The 20,710-nt window shown below is 47.4% G+C and overlaps 1 protein-coding gene across 6 annotated transcripts in view; it reads right to left on the reverse strand.

Moving 5' to 3' along the window:
- The window catches only part of plekhg2 (pleckstrin homology domain containing, family G (with RhoGef domain) member 2), a 76,344-nt gene that overhangs the window by 10,709 nt on the left and 44,925 nt on the right, over window positions 1-20,710 (reverse strand). For 3 of the 6 annotated variants that reach the window (XM_040039602.1, XM_040039606.1, XM_040039607.1), the window contains 14 exons: window positions 20,304-20,370; window positions 19,293-19,339; window positions 11,449-11,599; window positions 8,434-8,565; window positions 7,284-7,466; window positions 7,028-7,120; window positions 6,849-6,935; window positions 6,206-6,239; window positions 6,011-6,109; window positions 4,861-4,962; window positions 3,637-3,675; window positions 2,573-2,580; window positions 1,900-2,046; window positions 480-611 (listed from right to left, as the gene is read on the reverse strand). In XM_040039602.1, the coding sequence (XP_039895536.1) occupies window positions 480-611; window positions 1,900-2,046; window positions 2,573-2,580; window positions 3,637-3,675; window positions 4,861-4,962; window positions 6,011-6,109; window positions 6,206-6,239; window positions 6,849-6,935; window positions 7,028-7,120; window positions 7,284-7,466; window positions 8,434-8,565; window positions 11,449-11,599; window positions 19,293-19,339; window positions 20,304-20,370 (1,321 nt within the window). The remainder of the gene's footprint in view (window positions 1-479; window positions 612-1,899; window positions 2,047-2,572; window positions 2,581-3,636; window positions 3,676-4,860; window positions 4,963-6,010; window positions 6,110-6,205; window positions 6,240-6,848; window positions 6,936-7,027; window positions 7,121-7,283; window positions 7,467-8,433; window positions 8,566-11,448; window positions 11,600-19,292; window positions 19,340-20,303; window positions 20,371-20,710) is intronic. The other 3 variants (XM_040039605.1, XM_040039604.1, XM_040039603.1) reach the window with 3 other exon arrangements.

Raw genomic sequence — 20,710 nt, forward strand, 5'->3', positions numbered from 1 at the left:
TGGACACCCACCAGTGTGTTACTTAACAGTTTAGTGAATATTTTAAAGAAAAAGAGGGAAATCACTGGAATTTGTTCAAATATCTGCCTGAATTTGGTTTGTTTTGTTAAATTAATAAAACCTTGAACAAGAACATGTGCAGTAAAGGAGTTGTTTGCTTGAGGTCATTGGTAATGGATGGTCTATCTTAAGGCTCTTTCCTGCTAAGCATGCAGTTTGTCATGTGATAAGATTTTAAGCCACAATGTTCAGATGTCAAAACCCAGGATTTGACCTCTTTATACGTGAGGTTTCACAAAGGTTGGTCTTCAGTAAATCAGTGAATAATCAATGACATCGCAACATGGTGTGACAGTTTCATGAATCTAAACAAGTATGGCTAGAAAGAAAAATATAGTCCACTTGAGGCTGACTCAGACTCGTGTCCTCAAACGTGGTTGACCACATGTCAAGTTATGGTGGGTGTTCTGTTTTCTAACCGTCATGTGAGTGTGGATGGCAGCGAGCCCCTCTCTGGCTCTACTCTGGTTGATGAACTCCAGGATCTCCTCTGTGATGGACAGAGTGGGAGGAGGACTGAAGGGGGTCAGCTCCTCTTCCTCCTCCTTCTCCTCATTTAAACAAAAATGAAAAGACACCATTAAAAGGATGCTATGAGTGTTTGATACAGTCCTGTTTTCAAACCTACTATCTGTGCACAAGTTTGATTAAATACATTTTATTATATTACTGTAGTGGAATTGCAGTGGGAATTGGCTCAGCTCAGGGCTCCTGAGCCGATGTAAGTTTCCATCCATCCATCTGTCTACTCACTCATCCATCCATCCTCAATCTCATCATCATCATCCATCCATCCATCCATCCATCCATCCATCCGTCTACTCACTCATCCATCCATCCATCCATCCATCCATCCGTCTACTCACTCATCCATCCATCCATCCATCCATCTACTCACTCATCCATCCATCCATCCGTCTCACTCACTCCATCCATCCATCCATCCATCCATCCATCCTCATCCGTCTACTCACTCATCCATCCATCCATCCATCCATCCATCCATCGTCTACTCATCATCCATCCATCCACCATCCATCTGTCTACTCACTCATCCATCCATCCATTCCATTCCCTCCTACTCACTCACCCTCCATCCATCACTTCATCTACTCACTCATCCATAATCCATCCATCCATCCGTCTACTCACTCATCCATCCATCCATCCATCCATCCATCCATCCATCCGTCTACTCACTCATCCATCCATCCATCCATCCATCCGTCTACTCACTCATCCATCCATCCATCCATCTACTCACTCATCCATCCATCCATCCATCCATCCGTCTACTCACTCACTCATCCATCCATCCATCCATCCATCCATCCATCCGTCTACTCACTCATCCATCCATCCATCCATCCATCCATCCGTCTACTCACTCACTCATCCATCCATCCATCCATCCATCCGTCTACTCACTCATCCATCCATCCATCCATCCATCCACCCACCCACTCACTAACTCACTCACTCACTCAATCACCCATCCATCCATCCATCCATCTACTCACTCACTCACTCATCCATCCATCTACTCACTCACTCACTCATCCATCCATCCATCCATCCATCCATCCGTCTACTCACTCATCCATCCATCCATCCATCCATCCATCCATCTGTCTACTCATCCATCCATCCATCCATCCGTCTACTCACTCATCCATCCATCCGTCTACTCACTCATCCATCCATCCATCCGTCTACTCATCCATCCATCCATCCATCCATCCATCCATCCATCCATCCTGACATCAGGTCAGCACTAACGCAGATACATCCTCCTCTGAGGCTGCAGTGCTGACGAGTGCTAGCACAAGCTAAAGTTACCTCCTCCTTGTTCGGTCGTAGCTGAGGCTTTAAACTGGCGCCGTCCCGCTCGGACTCCACCTCTATGACGGAGGAGGCCAACGTGCTGCTGCTGCCTGCTGAGCCCAGGCTGTCTGCGTGGCACAGCTCGCTTTCACTGCCCGCCTGCTGTTACAGTAAGAGTTTTCTTTAGATTTACAGTCCAGCATAAACACCATAAAACCAGCCGTGCAAACTCACACTCATCACTGTTCAGCGGTCCAAACTAAAATCACTGAAATCTCCCTCAAACTACAGACATACTTCTAAATGGACATAAATATACATATATACATATATAATGCATATATGTATTATGTAATACATATATTGACATAAATGTGAATGTTCATGTTTAAGTTTCCTCCCATTCCCTCCCCGACATGCTCAGCACCCAACAAATTTATGAAGCGATAATAATAAGCTGGGCCAGCTAGACCTCATGAAAATATAACTGTACAGATTATAAAAATAAATAATAACTATTATCACAAGAAATCTTTAAATATTCATAAAAACAACAAACACAACCGTGTTTATATGCTGATTGTGAAAAACGATGTAGTTGAGATGTTGGACCAGAGGATCTTTGATGGTTAATGAAGCGTTTAATAGCTGAGCTGCACATTTGCCAGAAATCTGAACGCGGTCTCACCTTCATAGCTGCGAGATTCCCGGGTGGAGCGAATTGGTGGGGCGAGACGGGTGACAGATGCCGTGATGGATGAGAACAAAGAGAACGGTGTTATCAAAGTATTATTATTGTTTTCAGGCACTTAGCAACTTGGCATCTGAAACTACATAACCACAAGTTTCATGTTTGAACAATGCTTGAGCCAGGCAGGCCCGAGCCAAACCCACACCCCGAGAGCTGCAGGAAACATGAGTCCGGTCTAATTTGCTTCTCACAGTCAACGACATGCATATCGGAGCAAACACATTTCCAAGTTCAAACATGTCCCACTGTGGCAACCCCTCAGCTTTGCAGCTTTCAGCTTTCCCATTCAGAAACAGACGTGATGTTTCAGAGCTCATCTTTCAGATTTCTGCACTTCAGCAGGTAAATGTCACTCCAGGAGCAACAGCTCCCCCTGGCTGTGGAACTGCACCATTTCTATTCACAAGTTGTGAAAAACAAGTTGTGGTGAACAGCTGTTGTTAGTTACTGAGATCCAGGCCCAGAACCAAAGTCAGCACACTCGGGCTGGGAGACTGGTTCCCAATGAGCTCACGGATTCTTTCTGAGCATCTCTGCCAGCTCCGCTCAAACGATTACCCACAATTCATACATCACTGTGGCACTAAACCTGGGTTTGTAACAAACGCACAAACATGCACAGAAGGAGCAATCCACCTGAAAATGACTGGAAAACTCACGTTTTCTGGAAAGCAGAGGGATTATTCACCAATATTGTTTTTGGATTTGTCTTAATTATTTAGTTTTGAAGTAAAACGAGTGTGGATGAAAGACGGAAGAAAGTCCATCGTTTTGCCAGAAAACATTAACCAGGTCTTTGCTTCTCCACCTCCACGTGACCCTGGAGCTGTGGCAGCTTTAAAACCCGATGAACTAAAACAACAATCTTATCAGCGACGGCTTTTTCAACCTGCAGAGAAATCGGACACAGTTCATTTCTGATTGCTTTGTTTCATTTTAGCTCTCAGGGTGGTGTTTGGGTTCGGGCCTCATCATGTGGATAAGAGTCTGACTCGTCTCACCGTTGGGATGAAACACTGCTTCGATGTCTTTGGCAGGAGCTGGAACAGAGGAAGGGAGGCTGGTTATTGCAACATAATATTTGCTGTTACACAACACAACACATGGTCTCGTGGAAACGAGAAAGAGAACATGTTTTTGAGTTTCCTGCATTCACCCTCGTTATGTCAGGAATCTTCATCTTACTGACTAAAATACTTTCACCCACACAGACCTCCTGCCATAAAAGACATCTACAGGAAGCGGTGTCTGAAAAGGGCTGGCAAACTCATCAAAGACCCCAGTCACCCATCACATGGACTCTTCACCCTCCTGCCCTCTGGGAGGCGCCACAGGAGCCTCCGGACTAAGACCACCAGGTACCGGAACAGCTTCTTCCCCACAGCTGTCAGACTCCTGAACTCTGCCTCCTGACATCTGACCCACGTTAAACTCATGGACTGAACATACACACACCCACAATGGACAACTGTACCCTCAAACACACAATAATAACATGGACTGAACCACCACTCACAGCCACCAGCACTTTATATACCTCTGTAGAAACTATCTACACCCTCACTTATCTTAACTGCTCTACTGTAAATGCTGTATAGACAATCATTCTGTACAATAATTATACTTCTACGACTGTTTATAACTTGCAAAGTTCATATTTCTGTATAGTTTTCATATTTATATCCTGTTCATAGCCTGTACACACTTATAGTTATAACATATTAATAACATACCTTCATACTGTGTACATTGCAACATACCCATAATAGACCCATATTTTGTACCCATGTTTTCTATTCTATTCTATTCTATTCTATTCTATTCTATTCTATTAATTAAAAGCACAATCTCATAATCTCCCCAGCTGTGTGTCACACAGTTCAGCTTAACATCTGGAGATGAAGAGAGTGTGAAATGTCTGCTGTCGGGGTCGAGTTGAATCCAAACTGCAGATATGCACATGCAGACGCACGATTGGTCACTGTCGCTCACCGGGACAATGAGTCGTAATCGTCATAAGTTAGAGCTGCTTCCACGATGCAGGACTCTGAGCTGCAGTGTTTCAGGCTGCTGTGAGTCACCGTTTGGATAAAGTCAGTTTCACTTTCCCTGCTGCTTCGTTGTGTCTCTTTGATTAGAGCATCAAAAAGCAGATGTTTGCTGTTTTATACGAATAAAGGGTGGAGACTCTGAGCCTGAGCTGTGGCTGAAGCCTGTCTGAGTACCTGACTGCCTCCTGGTGCGTCGGTACGGCAGGTTTCCCTCCAGCAGCAGAGGCAGGTTCTTCCTGGACTTCTCCGGCGTGTACATGAGCAGCTCTGGAGGCTCTGCAGGGACAAACAGAGCAGAAAGAGGCCCTCGTGTCAGGGTTGAAATTCAAACTGTCCCGTTCCTGGTGTGATAGACGACATGACTGTGAGCTGCCTTACATTTTGGGTGCACAAAAGTTGATAATATTATCAAAAGGTTTCTCAAACAGTTAAGACGAGGTGATCGGGTCTGTCATTTGGAATAGACACAAACCAGAAAAAAAACTTTTTATTTTTATGTCTATTTAAGCGTTATCTGACAGCATGTTTGCACTAAGCACCGCAGCAATTTCCTAATGTTGTAAACCTGCTCAACATTTGGCAATAAAACCCTTTCTGATTCTGATAAGCGTGTTTTTCAGATTCTTAGATTTAGTAATGCCGCGGGGTGGGGGTCAAACTTTAGCACAGTTGTTGTGCAATCGCTCAGGGGGGCCGTGGCCCCCAGGCTCTCGGAGCTGACTGTGTGCTGGAGATCGCTGCGTGGGTTCAGGAACACGTCACCGTAAGCAGGGACCGCCGTCACCTCTGCAGTCACACGTGAAGCTCGACCTCCACCAGCTCAGACGGAAGCTGCTATCAGTTCAAAGCTAGCATCCATGATGGGGCCATTAGCGCACTGGCAGGGGTAACCAGGCCATCTGAGAAGGTCCCAGTAATGATGACGCACACCTCCGGGTTCTGAGGCTTCTCGGAGAACTCTTTCTCTGTTCGGTCAGATGACAAACCTGCACCCTGCTCGCTTTCCACGAACCAGCGCGCCGGCTAAACTGACCCGAGTACAGACCAGATCTGCTGCTGACTTCATGCAGCCAAAAACGCCCGAGCCGTATGAGGCAGGTTCGGGAGACACGTCCGGCGTTGTGTACTGAAGCTCAGCTCAGAATGAGCACATATCCTTCAGAAAACCTTTATTTATGTCCAGTCTGTGCGTCCACTTAAACAGACGCTAGATTAATGCACAGCTTTCCCCATTTTCGGAAACGTGTTACAAACAAGTCGCAGTCATGACCTGTGAGCAGGAGAAGAAGATGAGGAGCAGCTCGAGAAGGAGGAGGTGACTGACCCTGACCTGACTGACGCCTGCCTCGGTGATAGGCGTGGATGTCGTCCAGCCGCGGAGACGCAGATGACTTCTTCAGGTGGTCCTGCTCGAACTGAGGAGCTGAAACACAGGAAGTGATGTCACTCCATCTGCAGAGGCTGAAAACTGTTATATAAGCATGCTGAATACGTGTGTGTGTGTGTGTGTGAGACTCACACTGACAGAAGTTGTCTCCCAGGACCTGCCTCGCCTGGAAACGATCAGTGAATCAGTCAGACGTGTGAGCAAAGACAAATCCTCACATTAACCAGGTGGATTTAAATGAACAGGTGAGACGCTGACTCCAGTTAGCTGGCTGGATGTGGGATGTTAAATATTCAGAGTCAGTGTGTCCACTGTAACCTGGTTACAAACATGGATGTATCACCATCCTGCTCATGTTACAGGACATCTGCTGCTCCTTACTGTTTACACCAGCAGGGGGCAGCAAAGATCTACAAAAGCTGCTAACGCTGCACTCTTTACTAAACTCTACTGCTGCTGCTGGGAGCACGACTACATGCATGTTTCCTCGATCTTTGCTGTGAACATTATAAACAGCTGCTCAGGTACAGATCGCGCTCTCACTGCAGTGCAAATCAATCCAATCAGCTGCTAACAGAGGCCGTAAAGCCACCACAGCCAGGTCTACTCAACAATCGGATCTCCTGCGAGCAGCAATATGCTTCAAACCACAGTGATCGGTGCTGAACTTCACCTGTGGGCAGGTAAGAGTCAGCATCTAATGTGAGCGTCTTTGGATGGTGGGGAGAACATGGGAGCTTCACACAGGAAGACCAGGACACGTGAACCTGCTTACCTTGTGTGGGAGTGATGCGGGATGGTTTTCGACGATCAGCCTCTTGAGGTAGTGCACCCACAGTCGCTTCTCCTCCTGATTCTTCGTCTGCAGAACAAAAAAACAGGATCCAGACACAAACAGTGAGGTCGCTGCATCTGAGATCCAGATTTAAGGCGGAGACTCGAGGTTTCCCTCACCTGGACTACATGCTGCTGTTTGGGAATGGTCTGGTCGGACACTCGGAAGCACAGCGGGTCCTTCAGATTCTCCACCAGCAGGAGATTACAGCACTGCAGGTGGAGGAGCAGACACAGAGACAAACGTGAGGAACCCTGAAGGTCAGAGCATCGCTGTGGCGATGAGCCTCTGTTTCCTGGGGGGTCGCATGTGTGTTTGTTGTGATGCAGGAGTGCAGACACAACCCACGACGGCCTCAAACGTGTTGTTACTTACAAAAATATGTGTGCTGTAGACAAACTGCTCCATCCTCTTCTTGGCAATCAGCAGCATTTTATCGAACAGGAAGAACGCTCTCTCCTTCTTCACTCTGTGGACTTTAAAGGAACCTTCAAGAACCAGCTCACCGAACCCGCTGAGGTCCGGCCCAGTCCAGTTCACCAGCAGGGACTCGATTTCCTGGAGCGAGACATCGGTAAAAGGTCACAGGCTAACCACAGTGGAGTGAACCCGACCTAAACCTGCTGATCTGCACCGATCCTTCATCTTCAGAATGGTTCTTTGGAAAAGCACAGCGTTCTCTAGAGAACCAATGAGCACCTTTAAAGAGCTGCATCCAGATCACTCTGATCCAGTTTTCTCAAAATGCCTGCATGGGTCACAAAGTTCTCAGTGCTGAAGGCAACTGGACGTCTTTAGGTTCTCAAAGATGTTTCACCTCAGACCTGAAAGGCTTCATCGGTTCTCAAAGCAGATGGGGGTCCCAGCTATGCAACAACTAGCTAGGTAACATGCTAACTAAGCTAACTCGCTAACTAGCATCAACTTGCTAGTGATTGCGCTCCAAAGCTCAGCTAAATCTGGTCACAAACCCATGTTAACGATGGCTAACATGCTAACAATGAAACCTGCAAATATCGATCCACAAACTCATATGGTAGCTGTGTCCATCTTTCATATACAGTCTTTGTTAATAGCTGCTGAATGGTAGCTCGTAGGTAGACCAAAGATGTCCAAGTCGTTCTACATCGTGGGCCACATGGACCGGACGAGTGAAACATCCTCATTCTGTCAGTGTAAAGACGTTTAACTGAAACATCGTCATATAAGAAAAAGACGAGTAACTTCAACAGGACATCTCAGATTTCGCAGATAAAAAAAATCAGTGAAAGAAATCTGTCAGCATGTCGGGAGTAAATGTGTCATTTTGTTTTTTATTGTGGACTCGTCGTAAAAAGCTGAACTATCATGAAAAACAGGAACTTTCATGTTACTTAATTACTTTGAGTAGTATCAGTGCCCTCCTTCACATCTTCCAGAGCCATCTAGTGGGCCACTTTAGAGTCTGGTGGGCCGATTCTGGCCCCCGGGCCTTATGTTTCTCAGCAGCTTTTTTCACGTTGGGGTCCTGCACGATCATCGTTACCTGCAGCCGCACAGCGTGCTCCTGTTTCCTCTTCATGTCGTTGATGTACCAGGCGACTGCTGTCATGGTGACGATGGCATCCTCCACGACCTCATATCCGGGCTCGCTCTTGTCAAAGTGCTTAGAAAGTTCCTGAAATGAGACGAGACCCGCACATAAAAGACAGCTCGCACTCTGAGATCCTTCCCCGCTCTGATCCTCCGCCTGCTGAGGCCAAAACACAGACGGGGATTTCTCCGAGCCTCAGATAAACTGTGGTTTGTGTCCTCGTAACTTTTACTCAATTTGCTTTGACGTCTTTGAGACCACCGTGAACACGAGGACACGAAGCATCATTAACCCTTAAACTGCCACCGAGCCACCTCACCGTGTGGCTCTGTGGCGCAGCGGATAGCACATTGGACTTCAAAGGTTGTGGGTTCGAGTCCCACCAGAGTCGTGCTAATTAGAGCTTTCATACACACAGCGCTGGAGAGGCTGCTTCTAACCCTCCAGCTCAGGGTTACTTCACGTGTTTATTTAGCAGAGGTTTAACTGACTGCGGGGAAATCTGACCTGCTGTGGAGCAAATGCTCAGAGGTGCTCTGTCACAGTCAGGAAGTGCAGGGGAAAATAAGTGTCCTCATTGTTTAATTGATCTTTTTTTTCAATAAACTAATTAAATGATTAATTCCTTCAAACTGATCATCCAGCCTGTGGCGCCCAGCGTGTCCTGAGTGTGTGTTGGAGCCTGTGAGTGATCAGCGAGAGCAGCAGGAGGTCAGGCTGACCTGAAGCTGCAGATCAGCCACATTTCATTCGTGCTCATGGAGTCGTTCTGTGAACTCTGGAGGTCAAAAGCGTCGCTTCCCTGTGAGAAGCATCGGACTGGAAGTACAAGTAGCTCAGAGTATGTGTGCAGTTACATTCCACTGCACCCTGAAGCGCCTTAGCACAGAATGGACTGAAACGGGAGCAGCTGAGGATTCTGGGAAAATCCCAGCTCGGATCCAAACACGTGTTTGACCGATGTTTAAACTGGCTGCCGTCATCAGAGCGGCAGCGGCAAATCCTGCAGACCAACGAGCGAGAACAAAGAGCAGCTTCAGCTGTGTCATCCTCCCGCCCGCTCCTAGAGCTGGGCTTGGACTGGGACCAGTGAGGAGACTCGGCACGTTCACTGGGAAAGCTGTTCCTGCTTCACGGAGCAGACGGCTGAGTGAGAAGGCCTCTGCGGCTTCAGCTTCACACCGTAGGACCTCCTTTAAAGCACGCTCTGTGTGAACAGACGTGATGAACAGGTCCTCGCCTCTTCCAGGTGTTTGCGCGTCATGTTAAACATCTGGAGCACAAGTCTCCATTCAGCCAGATGTGATTATTAACGATGGGAATTTGGCACAGAAGAACAAATGGTTCTGCTCCTAAACCGGACCGCTTCAGCTTGTTTCCATCGTTTTATCCGTTTTGACTTTACTCAAGTATTTCTGCATGTTCACAATAATACACACGATGATACTGCAGTATCAGGTGGTATCTGAGCAGAATCACACATGTGTGTAAATATTTCATTTATTAGAATTTGTGGGTTTATTTTGTGCTGCGAGTCTTTAACTGAGACTCGTCTGTTTCAAACGTTCGCTGAGCTTCTTCTCAGAGTAATGAGAACACGACGACGGCCAGCCTGCAGTTCGCTCTCGTGTGATTTAACAGAGTCACCGTTTCCTGGTGCTGACTGCGGCACAAACGGGCTCCAGCATCTGTTTGGTGTTTGCGCCAAAACTGACTCAACAAAGACAACGAGAAGCAGAGCTTACGACTGATCGACGAGTCTTCCTGTCACGTTAACTCAAGGCCGTTGGCTTTACTTCTTCTACACGCTGAAATTAAATAAGTTGAGTTTTAGGGCAGCTGTAGTTTCAAACCTCAACCAACTCTTTGCACAGCGGAGCCGACTCGCTGACTGTCCTCCGGTCGTGATCCTGTGTATGTTTGGCAGTTAGATGGCCGTCCTGCAGTTTCAGATCTTTGCGTTCTGCACAGACTCTGAATTAAAGTAAATAATGCAAATTTCTGTGCGTGCAGATGGCAACGGATTCACGGTTTAATCCCCGTTTCATCTCTGACAAACTGCATGTGACTGCACACGGACTCGCCGTTGTTGACCTTTATCGCCGTCTTTGCACAGCTGTGTTGCTTTGTAGACAGCGACTGACCACGGCTGGTCTCAGTCGGTCCCTGTCTTTGAAACAGCCGGTTTAATCACTTCTGTCCTACACGTGCACACACGTTAGCGTGTCATGAGACAGAAGCATAACTGCACTTCACTGCAGAACAGACGGTAAAGGACCTGTGGTCAGAGGACAGAACAAAGCTGTGACAGAGCAGCTGCAGAGCGGAAAGAGAAGTTTGGACTCTGAGATGATGTCAGAGTTTATCCTCGTTTTATTGGTCCTGGGAAAAACCCCGCACACGTAGCCGAGGACACACACCGCTCGTCTTTAAAGACGCGACGCACTGAGAGGTCTCAGCCTGACCCTCTGTTTACTGACAGGAGACAGACCTGTTGCCTGGAGACCAAAGCTTTACGAGGACCAATCAGCTTCCTCAGGGAACCACAGGGAGTGACATCATTAAGGACGTTTGGTGTTACCTGTGGAAACAGGTACTCATCTAGCAGTATCAGGTAGGACTGAAGTCATTTATGCTGAACTAAAGCTAGTATTTGAGATGTTGAGCTACTTCTCAACTACTAGAATTTGAGGTGTTTGGATGCACTTGCAGGTGGCACCTGACCAAGTAACAGGCTTTCGTGTGCACAGTATCTGATAGCATTTAAATTCTCACCTGCAGTATTTGAGTTTCTATATGCAGTATTCATTAGTACAACCTGTATTAGGCTGTTTTTGAGGTGCTATGTCCAACATCTGATCGTATTTGGAGTTTAACTTGTATATCTGGAGGTATTTCAGGCACCGCATGCAGTATTTGGTAGTATTTGCGATATAACTTGTAGTATTAGGTGGTATGAAGGGTCACCTGTAGCAGCAGGTGGTACTTGAGGATCCTCTGCACTGGTTTGAGCAGGTACGTCTCCAGCGGTAAGGAGTGGCTCAGGGTCGCCTGCCTCTCCTGGAAGAAACGAACCAGACTTTCGTTCTTCATGCACTCCCTCAGCACGGCCACCGAGCTGTGGACACAGAGCAGCAGAGACGGCGTTAATCATTAAAACCACAATAGATTCTCTTGAAGCCAAACAGCAAGCCCCAAAACAAGTCGATGGATATCCAGGTCAGGTTACCGACATCTACAGAGTTCAGCCATCACCTCGTAGCATTTAAAGCACAGGGAGGGAACTTTAACAGGAGGAACAAAGAGATGAGCTGGGGTGGAGGAAGGCCAGAAGACAATGGAGCTGCAGGAGGTGAGAGGGATGTCCTCAGCCGTTCATCAGAGGACGAGGTGAAGAAATGATGGAGGGAAGGAGGAAGAAGAAGACAGATGGAGGCGATTATGACAAACTAAAGAGCAAAAGGACTCCACAGCTGTTTGGAGCTTTGACAAACATTCATTACAAGTTTATAGAAGAACGAGAGAAACTGACGAGATCAGAGAGAAAGAAAAGATTCTGACAGAGAGCTTCTGGATCCAGTTCACCAACATTCATCACAATCAGAACAAAGAGCAGACGACGAGGAGAAGAGGGAGGGCCACATGTCCACGACGACGAGATAGAAAGAGAAGACAACAAAGAGTCTGAGGAAGGGAAAAATGGAAAGACAGGAAGTTAAAAATAGGTCCAGGTTATGAAGAAAGAAGCGACAGGAGAGAGGACGGGGATGGTGGTGAAAGAGGATGATGGAGGACAGTGGAGACTCAGCTGTCGGGTCCTCTGACAGACATTCATCACAGTTGGAAGCCAAAGAATGTTGGACGCTGGTGGAGGGACTGGAGGGAAGGAGGGAAGGGAAGAACGAGGAGGGATGAGGAAATAGGGGGCCAAAGAGGATGGGAGGAAGGAGGTCAAGGTAACGATGGGGACGGAGAGGAGAGATCAGGCTCTTTTTCTCCACAGGAAAGAGGGGGGATTCAGAGCAGTGCTAATATCTTCTGCAGACATCAGTGAAGTGCAGAGTCTGAAACAAGCTTTCAAACACAGCAGCTCATCTGTTTCTTCCCCACAGCGTCCTAAACACCACAACAGGTGATACCAACCAGAATATCGCCCGGATAATTAAAGAGTTTCATCTGCAAACTCACAGCTGAAATGTTAACCACAGTTTACAAAAAGGAACTTCACAGGTTCTCAGTCTAATCTAATCAAACATCATCAGGGAGGCGTCTGATAGGCCCACATTCATCCTGCAGCCAGACAAATATTACCTTAACCACAGAAACATGTTCATACCAACCAAAGAGGCGGTGGTACCGGCACTGTCCAAACCAAACCAGGCGCACATTTATCTCCAACCTATCAGGTAAGTTGTAGCAGCTGAACCTGCGCACCACCCAAAGAGTCCTGCAGCAGCACTGGATGGCCAGCAGGGGCATCAGAGGGGTGCAACACAGTTAATATGGTGTTTTGGGACCCTCAGAATGGTGTGCCTACTTTTTGTGCATGAGGGGGTTCTTCTGGCTTCATGCTGGGGTAGTTTGCAGCAGAGCGTGAAGCAGATTGATCTCTAAAACTGATGGAAAGGTGGAACATGAGATGGACCGGAAGATCGAGGCATCAGCAGCGATGCTGACGCTGTACCGGGCTGTTACGGTGAAAAGAGCAAAGCTTTCTGTTTCCAGTCAAAATGAGTTCATCAGTGTCACATCGACTGCTGATGATGTCTGCTCCGTCTCTGCGGGGTTTAAGCCCAGACACCAAACACCAAGCAGACAGAACAGGTCAGAGGTCAGGCAGGGAGCCTACTCTAAGTCTAGCCACAGTTGGGCGGGTCATAAAAGCAGACGACCACATCCGGTTCCACCGTGGTCACCGAGGCCGCAGCCTTAACAGACTTACCAAACCCGGACATCAAGGACTGGAAGCATGGAGCCGGGTCTGATAAAGTTCTGTCCTGCTCAGCCGGATCATGGATGGATCGACCCAAATACCCCGATTGCCACATTTTGGACCCTACAACGCCAACAGGCATCACTAGAGTTTACCACCCGGCTCCTTTCAACAGAAAACGTCTAATGTCTCAAATATAAGTCAGACTGGTTCTGTGGACGATGACTTATTCTCCAGTGAACATCAGCAGAACAGCTTCAGGCTGTGGTCCCATGTTTTTGGGACAGAGCGAGGCCCAGCACAGGATCAGTGTGTTGCTCCTAAAAAGGTGCTCATTGATTTTAAGGCACTGGTTTGGTGCACAAACCAGGTGAGGCCGTTGGGCTTGTGTCACAGAAATGTGCCTGTCCAACCACACTGAAAGGCTAATGTACCACTGTAAGGGTTTGGACAGCCTATCATATATCTGTCCATCCATCCATCCATCCATCCATCCATCCATCCGTGTGACTTCTTCAGTCTCAGCTGCATCTACAGCCCATTGTTCCTTCGGTGGTGCTGGTTTCAGTCATTGTGCAAATGTCCTGTTTATAAGGTTGAAACCTGCAGTCAGCTGAGACTGAAGACGTCACCTGATGATGACGAAACATCCAGATGAACAGAACCGACCTTTTGGGATTTCCGTACCTGGATAAGCACGAATTGGAGTTCGGTGTGAGATACGCCACATCTCAACAGTCACCTGCAGAGTTTCTGAGCTTATACATAACTGAGACATGCAAGCAAAACAGCATTGTTTGTTGCCATGGAGGTTTTAAAATGGTGTGGTATATTAATGTAAAGCATGTGTAAACTTTACAGCAATAAAGAAGGCTTAAAGAAGAGTCACTGTTCACAGTTGTGCTATAATGAAACCTGCAGCCGCTGGGACGACAACAGTGACAAATGTTAGGTTCATATAAAATGTCACAGACTGAACAGCCAAATTTAAGGGCCCAAATTTTCTGTAGACAAGAAATGAAGCTGTAATCTGTCATCTCGGACTGAAGGAAGCCGACTTCAGCCTCAGATAAACACTCAGCTCTGCATGGAGAATTTAAAGCAGATGGCAGATATGAAAAATGTGCACCAGAGACATGCCTAGAAACTGCGTTTGGCAAGATTCCCATGAACTCATCCACTGGAACACACCGAGGACTTCCTTCAGCCCAAACTTCCACAGAGTCTCCAGGGTCGCTGTGCTTCACCTCGTGTTGTACGGATGCTCGGAGCAGAGGAAAGCAGTCAGTTTCACAGACTGCAGATAATCGCAGCCGCTCCCCCGAGCCCGAAGTCATCTCCACCAATCAGAGGTAACAAAACACCAACCTGCAATCTGCACAGCCAATCAAAACACTATTAACCTCTTAAATAGTCCCACCCGCGCGTCTACCTGTAAGCTTTGTTTGCATTGGGATAAAACGCCTGATTATTTGTCCAGATGAGTTTTCCACAGATATGCTGCACTCTACACTGAGGATCTGCTTTTCCCAACTATCTGCTCCGACTACCGAGTTCGGAAGTGCAGCAGTCAGTCAGCAGGCAGCACCGGGGCAGAAAGACCCCAGCTATCCCGGAGACTTCAACACAGAACCATGTTTAAAGTCCGGCGGTTAACCTGGACAGTCCTGCCGTGCTGTGACGGGGCGGAGATGAAGGCCGGGACATAAACCCAGTAACCTGCTCTGTTTCCCAGACGTACTTTCGCTTTCATGTGTGTTGAGTCTGATCATTCCTGGAACATTTCTCTGCTCTGTTAAAAGTTGGCTTTAATCAGGAGACCCCCTGCCAGCCTCCGAAGCCCGCTGGCTCTACAGCTCATCAATTTACAGCATTACAAACTGTGCTTGCATCCAAGTGGAGTTTAGCGGCATAAATTACCTCAGCATCTGTCTCTGTTCTCCCCATGGAGCTACCTACTGAGATTACATCCACATCTGTTCAAATCATTCTGCTGGCAGCCAGTTTCATGATACACGCACAGTGTTGTGATATTATAAAGACAAATATCTCCTTCGGTTTTGCTGCTGATGGTTTCCGATGGCAGAGAAGCCGCGTTCCTGGAGCCGATCTGTTGTTTGGTGCGTTTTCATTTTTGTGCAGGATCCCCGGGAAAACAAAGCCTCTCGTCTCGTGTTCCCAGCGGGACGACAGCAGAGTTCAGAAACCTGCAATCCAGCACATTTCCCTCCAAATCTGACCCAGCGGATCACTGTGGAAAAATGCAGAGCAGGGGCTGACAGAGACCGAAAGTCTGCTCCTCTGGTGATCGCATTACTGCGAGTTTGCTGAACGCTCGGAGCTAAAATATTCCACAGGGCTGATTCTGGCTAGTAAGACAAAAGTTTTGACCCAAAACCGAAAGATTTAAAGCAGCAGAAAGTTTGGTTCCAGATCTTTAAACCACGACCCCTGTGCTGATGGCTGCAGCACACGCAGGTGACTTGGAGACTCCTGTGGGACACAGCGAGGTGACCACATGAGTGAAAAATGGTTTCGAGCATATCTGAGAAGCTGAGGCTTGCAGGGAGCTCCAGCCTCTGATTGCAGGGATGAAACAGCGGAGGGGCTGATTCACAGCTGAAGAACTGACGTCCTGGTGCCTTCACGGACCTTCAGCAGCAACCACAGCATGCAGCGCTGCCTCCAGCACCCTCAGCCAGAACAAACCCTGATCAGCTCAGACTTACTCTGATTACTTTTAACCTCTTTACAGCTGGGGTTGGGCTCACATCCACCCCTTCATCGAGCAGAAGGACACGAAGAGGATTCATCTGACAGGAAGCTTGTTCTGAGCCCTGAGGTTCACTGGCTCTTTATTCTCACGTCTGCTGACTGACGGTGGCCGGCACACTCTCGCCATCCACATCAGACTTAAATATCTTCTCACGAACCCTTTTTAGGAACATGATCACCTGACATGAGTTATGGTTTCATCCTTGCATGCAAACATGCTGTTCAGTGATCTGTCAGTGTTTCACATTATTTCCTGTCTATGTGCAGTAACAAACACACAAAGTTTTCATGTGTCGGGTTTGCTGAAAGATTCCTGTGTTTCAGGCTGGGAAAAAGTACATTTGGCACCCGTGAGCATCCTAACACGCAGCAGCTGAATAAATCAGCAGTTGAGAGGCCGGGAAGGGTCCAGCAGAAAAGGCAGCGATGCAGCTCGAAAAGCTGGAGACGCGCTGACAGAGACAGAGTTTCTGGGTTTGGTGGTCTGAAAGCATTTGACCTACTTATTTTTATTGGTGTTTAATGGAGCTTTAAGGAGGCGACAGGCAGATAGAGCGAGCGAGCGAGGTGAAGGAGGGGTCGCCTTCCACCCCGGCAGACTCGGTACGTGCCGAAGGGTTTAAACACACAGGGAGGCACATATGGGTGCCGATGAAGCTTTTACTGCGCATGTATGCAGTGATTTAAGTGCATCAATATGCAGACAGATGGAGGCCGGGCAGAGATCCAGGCAGGCCGAGCGCAGTCGGTCAGACGGTGGAGAGAAGACCTGCGTGAGATCAACAGTGACTCTGTTTGACTCTGCAGAGAATAACGAGACGAAGCAGCTGTGGACGCAGACACGTGCAGTGAAACAGGGTAACGCTGCGCTCTGTGCCTCTCGTTCACATCTATCACTCACACGCAGCTCTCAGATCTCTGCGTTCGTGTTACTTCTTACTTCATTAACGGCAAAAACCAAAATAAATGTGACTTTTCTTCAGAGCATCGTACCACGCAGAGCTCTGCACGCTGTGGCAGAGACCGTCACGTGCAGCTGGTTAACGTGGGCGCGTGCTTTGTTTGAAGCTGGATCTGTGGATTTTTCACCACATTAACATCAGCCTCTCTGCTCAAGTTACAACCACACGGTCTTGTGATCTGCTTCATTTGTGATGAGCGTGCAGAGTTTCCCAGTTACATTAACACTGCCTGAATAACGCTCTGCAGGCTAGGCTAACGCTAACAGACGACTGAAAGCTCAGGAGGAAGAAACCAAAGATGAGCAGACGTGTTCGCAGGAGAAGAGACAAACAGTAAATATATGAAACTATCACAACGTCATGCCTGTGCTTGTTGTACTTGTGCTGTTGCTAGGTGGTTGCCAAGCAACCTGCTGGTATAATTGTGTAATTCAGCTCTTGTGGATCTAAAGAAATGTTAAAACAGGAGCTTTTCTAAGGTGTCACAGAGGTATAAAACAGGTCTGTTTTCTAACTCGTGATGTTGTAGGAGACAGTGTTTCACATTGATTGTGTTACTTTGTGTTGGAACAGTGAAACACAAAAGCACAGAGTTGGTTTTATTCTAACTTTTGGCACCGATTTTCTCCCTGCAGATCGATCTTAGATCTATCCACACATCAGACATCGATCTCCTCAGCAGTTATCGGCCCTGAGTGTTGGGCGTGTTACGGGTGTAACACCTGTGAGTTTTTATTCCCCTTTAACTTAAAGTCCAGCTTTTGGTGATATTTTTCGGCTGTGTTGGTCTCCAGATGTTCTCCAAACTTCTGCAGCTCCAACAGATTTTGAGTTACAGAAAGAGATGATTTGTTAGTCACAGTTTGTTCCTCACTGGTTGTTTCAGTGTCTTCACGCAGCTTAACCAGAGCTTCACACATAAAAGTATTTTTCCTCCATGAAGGCGAGAGGAGGCGCGAGTACCCAGAACTTACGTGCATTTTGCAGAAACATAAGATGTAAGATGGGGAAATATTGTTTGCTTTTCCAGAAATTTTCCATGAAATAACCCAGCACCTAAAATTACTTCATTTAATTTTAGGTTATTTCATTGTTACATGAAATTTCACCTAAGTACAGGGTACTTGCGCCTTATTTGTGGGTCGTCTTATAAAGTGTTACTGTAATGTTGATTGAGCTCATCACCAGCTTTTTGCTGGGAGGACAGGTGGAGCTTTCAGCCTGTGACAGAAGCCCAGCAGCACGTCTGAAGCAACAGCTGGAGTTAAACTGCTCTGTGCCTCCAACATCTGCCATCATAACTTCTTTTGTTTTCAGAGAACCACAATGGAAATGAGATTATTAAGCACTCGCCGTCCATTCATCTTCATCAAACACATCTGCATTTTGAAGTTGAGAGTAAAAAATGTTGCGTGAGTGTTTTCATTCCAGTGTTGAAATTTATTTGAATCAGAATCAGAAGCAACATGTCGGTTTTGTGACAACACAAAGAGACTCAAAGATGTGAAAGGCTGAAGCCAAACTCCCTGTGAGGACCGCCTCAGACAGCGGCACAGACTTTGGTTTTAGGGTCCAGGTAAAGGAGAAAGACGTCAGCACGGGAAGACGAGGGCGCAGCTCAGGCTGTCGTCCATGGAGCGGACCCCAACGCTCGCATTTACTCTGGTCATAAATCAGCGTCAGAGTGAACTCGACAGCGGTCTGTTCATCAGGAACAGGCCACAGAAAAATGTTTCTCACTGATGTCGATCAAACTTGAACATTTTTTGCATCCAAATGAGTGAAAAACACGAAGCTTGAAGAGTCCAGGAAGGAAAAGCTTTGTGTCAGTAATTATATCAGCCTGAGGCTGGACAGTGAGCAGGACTTCCTGTTTATACTTCCTCCTTTATCTTTATTGTTGTCTCCACAAAGGAGGTCATGTGATCTGTTACTCAAAAAGTTGTAGAGAAACTTTCTAAAGTCAAAGTGGAAGCAGGACAACGGATCCAGATCTCCACCTGAGCCGGGATCCAGCTCAGAGTCTGGGAATCCACTCCTAACAGGAAGCTGTGTGTGTGTGTGTGTGTGTGTGTGTGTGTGTGTGTGTGTGTGTGTGTGTGTGTGTGTGTGTGTGTGTGTGTGTGTGTGTGTGTACTTACTTGGGGTAGTTCATGCAGTAGAGAGTGTAGATGTCAAAGGCTTCACTCTGAAACAGAGAACAGCTGATGTCAGAGCAGCTGGCGTTGAACCAGCAACCATAAGCCTGCAGCTTCCCTGCGGGGGGCGCTCACCTACAGTTAAAAATGTCTGCATGAATCTGAGACCCTCCCACTCCCACCCCAGCTGTTTGGCCCAGATGTTTGCAGTTTTGTACATTCGGTCTGGCTGCCTGAACTCAGCCACAGGTCCACCTCATAGAGGTCAGAGGTCAGAGGTCTTCGTCCCATCCAGCAGGTATGACCGTAGATGTGCCGCTGAAGTGTGAACCACACTCATCCTTGTAAACTGGGCGAGCTGTCCTTCACCTCCCCTTTCAGTCCACTTCCTGTCAGCCCGTCAGGAGGTTGCAGAGAGAAACCCACACTGTGTCTCCTGCTCGGGTCCTAAAATAACTCTAACGGTTTAATCTAATGTCCAGGGTTAAACAGGAAGTTCAGTTCAGCCCAGTCTGAATGAACAACAAGCCTCCTGAGGACCAGACGCTGTTTCTAAACTCAACTGAAGGTGCTCAAAGGTCCTGCAGAAGAGTTTAACCCTGAATGCAGCACAGCCCCCTGCAGATGAACAAAGAGGACCCAGAGGGAAGGGACAGATTACTGTGGAGACTTCCTGCTCTCCTAATCTAATCTACAATCCTGAACGGACTCCTACTGCTCATCCTCAGCTCTTATTCTGACCCCTGACCTCTCACAGAGCAGCTTTGCATCACTCACACTTCAATATAATCCTTCTTTATCTCAAACTGGGCCTCAGTGCATTCTCTGTCCCGAATAAGCTCCTCCCCCTTTCAAGGCCTGGGTTCATTACTATTATTAACGCTAAGAGAAAAAAGCTTTTACACTCATATTTGGTTCGTGTGCTGAAAGGAATCAAAGAGCTTTGACACCACAGAGGTGAGAGAGCCCAAAACAGCACACACACACACACACACACACACACTGTGTACTCACCCTTTCTACGAAGCACTCTGCGATGGCTGCAGCATGAGGGCTTCTCTCTAAATCCTCCAGCAGATCACTGAGGACACAAACACAGAGGTCAAAGGTCAGGCTAATGTTCCAACAGGGACTTGTTCTGTGTATTAATGATGATGTCGGTGCATCAGCTTCATCCACACTGGGAACCTTTAGTCCCCATAAACCTCTTAAATGACGTCCCAAAACCTGCAGTTTCTCTGACGTCCAGCAGGGGCAGCAGTGAGTCAGTCCCATGGACTCCCATGTTAAAACGTTCCAGCAGAAACAAACATGTCTACAGCCTGATACACAAACTGTTTTACCTGTTTTAATAACCCACCTGTTTAAATTGTACTAAAGCATAAAGTTTGCATTATAAGGGGCGTGGTCTCTTTGATTGA

Source organism: Simochromis diagramma, unplaced genomic scaffold, assembly GCF_900408965.1.
Source record: "Simochromis diagramma unplaced genomic scaffold, fSimDia1.1 OVJJ01000031.1, whole genome shotgun sequence".
Classification (NCBI taxonomy): Eukaryota; Metazoa; Chordata; class Actinopteri; order Cichliformes; family Cichlidae; genus Simochromis; species Simochromis diagramma.